This window comes from Sardina pilchardus, chromosome 18 (genome assembly GCF_963854185.1).
Source record: "Sardina pilchardus chromosome 18, fSarPil1.1, whole genome shotgun sequence".
Taxonomy (NCBI): Eukaryota; Metazoa; Chordata; class Actinopteri; order Clupeiformes; family Clupeidae; genus Sardina; species Sardina pilchardus.
The window spans coordinates 27,336,886-27,343,763 of NC_085011.1; the positions used below are offsets into that span (position 1 = coordinate 27,336,886).

Below are 6,878 nucleotides of genomic sequence, written 5' to 3' on the forward strand. Positions count from 1 at the left end.
GTTGTCAACGGTAGTCTAGCATAGTATGAGCGCGATGGTGCGATCTATCTGTGGTCAGTTCATCAATGGCCCTGGCGATCTATGGAGGTCCACTCTTTGTGAACGTTTGGAGACCACAGACATAGTGTAACCTTAGTTAGAGTATTGGTTCATTTGCCTGAGAAAGACCCAAGGGTCGAAACGTTACTTTTTGTAAACATGGGAGCTCAAGCAGTGTTGCCAACGTTACCTTCTTCTGTTACATCTCCCCAGGAAATGTTATTAAGCACTGTGACCAGCTCTGTCTTTTGATTAGTACATGTAATTTGTCTTTTGCTTGTGCTTGTGTGTTTGTGCAGAACAACTCATCGTGATGGAGCACCTGTACTCCCTGATACAGCAGGATCTGAGGGGATTCCTCAGACAGGACGCAGATGTGGATTGACAACATCCTGCAGTTTGACTTTATTAGAATAAGTGTTGTTTTGAATAAAGGACAATAAAATTGAATTATTTTACATACTACTTACTGTATGTTAACCTGACTCACCACTTGAATTTCGTTCCACCTAGCTCCTCACATTCATCTGGAACTACTCCATTGGAAATGTATTTCAGAAGGCAGGGCCTTGTCAAAACTCCTTTCATATGATTGGATAAACTAATTTGACATGCTACTACAACAGGGGTGGGCAAACTAAGGCCCAGGGGCCACATGCGGCCCTCTGCTCTGTTTCATGTGGCCCGCCATGAAGTCAAACACATAAAATTAAATGTGGCCTGTTGTTACATAAACCTGATATACATCCATCACACAGCATGGTTTCATAACTGATGTGCTATGTTTGTCAATGAAAACAAGAGAACAGGCCGCACTATGCATAAGCAATCACCATTTATTCACACAGACGCGCTTCGGCGCTCTGCCTTCCCAGTATGTTTGTCAATACCATCATCAAGCTGTACTTTTGGGAACTCTGACTGAATAAATACATTTTTTTGGAAGATAACATCACTTTTTCATTGCTTAATTAATCATAGCATATAAGCTTACCATTCTTAACATCCAACTACTTGGTAACTTTGTAATGTAGCTTGGCATTTTCTGCCTCTCGGATGCGTGCGCAGCCAGTATAGTTGGTAAACGAGAAACCTATGTATATCAACAATAACAGCAATATCAATATCAACAGTCACAACAGTGTCCACGTCCACTGGGTGTGCAAGGGACCAGGCAGAGTCAGGTAGTCATGTGTGGAGCATAGCTGTATTTGTTTGGTTTGTAAAGGACACAGCAGGAGAAGGGTGAGCTGGGTTTGTGGCGGCTGGAAGTCTGCAGGTGTGCAACGGACCGGGCAGAGCCAGCCGGGTGTGTGAGGGAGAGAGCAGCGTCTGTTGGGAGTGTGAAAGCCACAGATTTCAGAGCCACCCTGAGGGGCTGGGCAAAGCCTGCTGTGTGTGTTAGAGACACAACAGGGTCTGTTGGGTGTGTGAGGGATGGGGTACAGCGCATTGTGTATGTGAGGGACACAGCTAGATCCATCGGGTGTGTGAGTGATGGGGTACAGCGCATTGTGTATGTGAGGGACACAGCTAGGTCCATCGGCTGTGTGAGGGATGGGGTACAGTGCATTGTGTATGTGAGGGACACAGCTAGGTCCATCGGGTGTGCGAGGGGTGGGGCAGGGCAGAGCCTGCAGGTACTGTGGAGCAGAGTCTCTCAGGTATGTGAGGCACACAATAGGATCCACCAGGTGTGTGAAAGACGCAGCGGACTCTGTCTGGTGTGTGGTGCTGTGCTGCAGATGGAGAAGAGGCCGTCAGCTGTGCTGTGTTGTGCTGCAGATGAAACAGGGACCGATGGTTGTGATGGCAATGAAGCAGAGGTTGACCAAAGACGTGTATGGGACAAAGGTGTGTATGGGACAGAGAAGAGGTCGGTTGAACAGGTCAAACTGCAGGATGTTGTCAATCCACATCTGCGTCCTGTCTGAGGAATCCCCTCAGATCCTGCTGTATCAGGGAGTACAGGTGCTCCATCACGATGAGTTGTTCTGCACAAACACACAAGCACAAGCAAAAGACAAATTACATGTACTAATCAAAAGACAGAGCTGGTCACAGTGCTTAATAACATTTCCTGGGGAGATGTAACAGAAGAAGGTAACGTTGGCAACACTGCTTGAGCTCCCATGTTTACAAAAAGTAACGTTTCGACCCTTGGGTCTTTCTCAGGCAAATGAACCAATACTCTAACTAAGGTTATACTATGTCTGTGGTCTCCAAACGTTCACAAAGAGTGGACCTCCAGAGATCGCCAGGGCCATTGATGAACTGACCACAGATAGATCGCACCATCGCGCTCATACTATGCTAGACTACCGTTGACAACATAGCGATATTTCATGACATAATCGGACACATACGCTTATATAACGCGAGGACATTAACAATATACTTCTGAACAAATAAATACATGGTATGAATTCATAATTTAGGCTACTGTAGTGCGACATTTCATCAAAAGCCTCGTTTGTATGTGGACAAACCTACGATGCTAAGATAGCCATCTGATACCTTAAAACCAGCGTCAGTATTGTAACAACTACGCCATAACATCCCACATAAACGTGAAAATTAGACCCATAACAAATTAGATGACACTTCTTACCTTGGATTAATGAGTAGTGAGGAAAACCCATTGTTTTGAGTCCATAACGCGTGTAGCCCATCGATGGCTTTGGTGTAGCTAGCTCCACGGAACTTCTTACTGTGGTCAATATCTTCTTCTTCTTCATATGGCGGTTGACATACTGTGCTCAATAGCGCCACATCGAATATACCTGTACATAGTGGCCAAAAAGAGCGTTGCACCACTACCTACTGGGGAGGGGAGGGGGGTGGGTAGCTCTTGCGCTTGAATCCATAGTAAAGCTGTCAGTCAAAACGCATCAGCCAATAGGAATGCACCCCACAGACACCCACCCATATGTGAAGTTTGTGCCAGAATCGCAAGCAAAGAAACAGGCAGCGCAAACGCGAGAGCCAGAATCGAAACTGAAAAAGCCAGGAGCAAACAAACGAATGATGTCGCTGCAAATGATTGTTGTTATTGTAAACCAAAAGACAAGTTATTCAAACAGTTTTTTTTTTGCAACTACACAAATAATTTGTTTGCGAGTTTAGATTTTTTTTGCGAGTTTAGATTTTTTTTTTTCGACTTTATTTTTTTTGTTTAGATTTTGTATTTGGTATTTTGATTAATTGATTTTTGTTTGAATTAGAAAAAGTATTGTTTGAACTTTTTGGCACAAACGAAACTCCATAGACTATCCCATTGTTTTCGCCCCATCATTGTTTATGTCGATCAGTGAGGATCAAGGCCCGAGGAATGAGGGAGGACGTATAAAAGCCCGAATGAGAGGCACCCATAGCCTGTGATGTGGATGAACTCTTATGGCCTGATCCAGCTAGACGGAGAGATGATTAGAGTATTACGTTACGTATTGTTGTTATTTGTTTGTATTGTTGCTTTAGTTTTTCTTCAGTGACTGTAAGTGTACAGTACTTGTTATTTGTGTACAGATTTTTAGTTTTCTACACTTTACTGTAGTAAGAACTATAATTTTGCCATTTTCTGTTGATTGACTTGTCACTGTAACTGAACATATGGTACAGCGAAAGAAGGAAATGTTGTCTGCAGCATCAGTTTTGTGCATTGCTTGATGAGTTTATAGTATATTTTCACTATATCTCAAAAGTAATCATGAAAGTCTTGGGTTCATCAAAATATTTGTGTCATCTAAATAATCCTAATGCTCTCTAACAATATGTCTGAATAAGATCCATATATTGGAAGAGGGTTTTTACAGATGTGTTTTGAATTTATTGTGTTGGTGTGTATAAGATGGAGACAGTGTAGAATCATTTAAATAATGTGTTAGTGATATGAGAACAGTATAAGGTTTTATCAATTTGTTTATTCTTTTGACTGAAATATTCCATTTTGCTAACGATCTGTTGTGTTCTGCTAATTTGGTGTGGTGTTTGGCTAATTGTGTGAGATGTTTAGACAAAAAGAGCCCCGTTTTCAAAATTGTGTGTAACGATTGGAAAAAACTGTAATGCAAACTCTGCTGTTCACCGATACATACACTCCCTTTTCAGCTGGTCACTGATAAATACGCTTCCCTTTTAGCTGGTCACTGATAAAAACGCTTCCCTTTTAGCTGGTTACTGATAAATACACTTCTCTTTTAGCTGGTCACTGATAAAAACGCTTCCATTTTAGCTGGTCAGTGATTTATTTACTTCTCCTTTAGCTGGTCACTGATGCATACACTTCCCTTTCAGCTTGTCAAACTCTGTTGCCTACACTTTAATATAATAATAACTTTAACTTGAATTTCAACAAACTATTAGCAAAGTATTTGTACTGTAGGTGGACTATCCAAATAATCTGTCCCCCCAAAAACACAACAGTTGGAGCAGTTTGACACCTGATTCAAATAATACTACAGAACTTTAGCTTAGTCAGTCGACTGGACTAACTCACGGGATGGTCTTTGGGGAGGATGCGGGGGGAGCCGATGGGGCCATGTTGTTTACTGGACAGGGAGTCTGACCCTCGCTGAGGCCCAGAGCAGATCCTCTCCACCTGGGTCCTGGCGGCCTGGAGAAGCCTCTCCTGGGTGGCCCACAGCACGTTGGGCTTGGAGAGGTCCAGCACCAGCACCACAGAGAAGGCCCTGTGAGTGAACATGAAGCCAGAGTCCTTTTAGGCAAGTCCCCTCACTCGGCGGCCATCTTGCCGCACTTTGGGCAATTATAGGGCAGCTATGTTTCTATTCAAGTGAATGGGGATACAGGAAGGGATATGTGTAGAGAAGAGACTACTGCCATATTGGCGTTACAAACTAACGCCATTCATTTCTATGGAGGATTCTTTGAGTGCTGTATGTCTCTGATGAGGCATGCAGAGCTTAGGGAGGGGGTATGTTCAGCAGAACTTGGGATTCTAGGGCCCCCTGCTGGTTAATAGGAGGGACGTCCCTCTCTCTTCAACACAAAACCAAACCTTTCCTCACTCCAACACTTCTAACAATCTAACACACCTAAAATGTCATGCACTTACCTCTCTTCCCTCCTTCTTCTACCACTTTCTCCTCCTATCATACTTTGACTAGTACATATAATGGCAGCACTTGTCCTCTTATATTGGCAGCTGCAGTAGTCATTTCTAGCTAGCCTAAGGTGTCGCTTGAGTATTATTATTCTCTCAGGATAAAAGTGTCTGCTGAATTAATGAATGTATGTAATAGTCATCACAATTACTGTCAAAAAGAGACAGATTATATATCAGATGATGCTCTCTCTCTCTCTCTCTTTCTCTTTCTCTCTCTCTCTCTCTCACACACACACACACACACACAGTGATATACCTGACATTCTGTGCATTGATGGGGATCTGGGCAAGGTCTGAGAGGGATGTTCCTCCTCCAAGTTCCCACAGATGTGCTATGTCCTTGGGCTGATAAGGAAAAGACAACATGTTAGACTGTTTACCAACATCCTGAGAATACAGGTATGACAGGATGTTCATCTGTAGACCCAACATCGCTCCCATACCGTATTATGACCCCGGGCTCTTCTCCCGAAGGTGTATTCTAATGCTAGAGTGGGTTTGGGTGCTTCGTCTCTGCAAATGGAAAGGATTTGGACGTGTGTTTTTTTTACCAATGGATTTCTTTTTCATTTATTTATTCATTTATTTTAAATAAATGTATTTTAAATAAAAAAAATAATTAGGCCTACAACCTAGGATAGGCTAGCGTGAGGGGTTTGTGTTTACCTGTCAAGGCATCGGAGCAAAATTGATGTTTTACCCTGGGAAGAAAACACTTCTTAAAGTCAAAGAATACTACTTACATCATTAATGATACATTTAGTGTTATTGTAGTGGTGTTGTTATACAATGCAAATAGTCAAGCCGAATCCACTGGAAGCTTACCCCCGACTTGCTCCCCATAAAAAACACGGTTCTTTCATGCATTGACTTCTCCTGTTGGTCAGTTTCCTCGTCGTCGCCAACACCGTTTTCTCGGTTGCGGACCTCCAACGCTGCCAGCTCCCATAATGTGTCAGTGCTATATTACGAACATTTGCTCAACGTAAATGGTACAAAACTAGATTCCATATGCCATAGTTACACGGCGATCTAACTAACAGGCAGGTAACTTACTGACAGTTTAGCACTACTGGCAGCTAACTTACTTACTAGCTAGCATAATAGTTCAAACCATGCTGATTTGAGTTATGGCTAGAACAAAAGTCGTATCGGTATGGCTGCAAATGAAACTTTGTCCTGGAGGAACTTACCTTATTTTAGGCATTCGTCCAAAGTTGCAGCGCACTAACCCGTAGAAAGATATTGGAATTTCCTGTTTTATCGGGCAAAATTAAGCTAGCACTTGAGTTGACATTCTGCAGATGATTACCGTTGCGATGGGTAACGTCGCATGCTTATGACGCAACGCATAAGGTCTTTGTGGGATATGAAGTCAGAGAGGGTTAAAGAGTAATAAGTGTGTACGAACACAGTTGATACATGTGCTACATAGGGTAATGGCAGACATGTTCCAAGACATCAAAGACACAACATACATTTCATATGTGCATGCAAGTAATTAACTGGTACATTTAACAGGTTTATTCCACAGTATCAAAGAGTAACAAAGGTGTAGCAGTGCAGCTGTTACATTTATCAACTGTGTTGGTAGGCTACACACTTATTAGCCTACTCTTTGATACAGTGACATAAACCCGTAACAAGGTTGTAGCAGCACAGCTGTTACATGTACACTGAAGACAATTACCCCTTGACTGGAGCTAAGAATGGT

At 42.7% G+C, this 6,878-nt stretch overlaps 1 protein-coding gene and 2 long non-coding RNA genes across 3 annotated transcripts in view; 1 reads left to right on the forward strand and 2 right to left on the reverse strand.

Annotated features, from left to right (window-relative positions):
• The window catches only part of LOC134064206 (uncharacterized), a 1,749-nt gene extending 760 nt beyond the window's left edge, over positions 1 to 989 (forward strand). Inside the window, exon 2 of the long non-coding RNA XR_009936260.1 lies at positions 339 to 989. This is a non-coding gene — a long non-coding RNA (uncharacterized LOC134064206). The remainder of the gene's footprint in view (positions 1 to 338) is intronic.
• dync2li1 (dynein, cytoplasmic 2, light intermediate chain 1) overlaps positions 1 to 6,472 on the reverse strand; it is a 15,780-nt gene extending 9,308 nt beyond the window's left edge. Inside the window, exons 1-6 of the mRNA XM_062519893.1 lie at positions 6,358 to 6,472; positions 5,990 to 6,125; positions 5,831 to 5,865; positions 5,608 to 5,677; positions 5,421 to 5,509; positions 4,535 to 4,727 (exon numbers count right to left, since the gene is read on the reverse strand). Of these exons, the coding sequence (XP_062375877.1) occupies positions 4,535 to 4,727; positions 5,421 to 5,509; positions 5,608 to 5,677; positions 5,831 to 5,865; positions 5,990 to 6,125; positions 6,358 to 6,371 (537 nt within the window). The 5' untranslated portion in view covers positions 6,372 to 6,472. The remainder of the gene's footprint in view (positions 1 to 4,534; positions 4,728 to 5,420; positions 5,510 to 5,607; positions 5,678 to 5,830; positions 5,866 to 5,989; positions 6,126 to 6,357) is intronic.
• Positions 856 to 3,302, reverse strand: LOC134064205 (uncharacterized). Its single transcript, XR_009936259.1, has 2 exons — positions 2,651 to 3,302; positions 856 to 2,033 (listed from the first exon to the last, which is right to left on the reverse strand). It is a non-coding gene; the product is annotated as an uncharacterized LOC134064205 (long non-coding RNA).
• Positions 6,473 to 6,878: the final 406 nt, after the last annotated feature.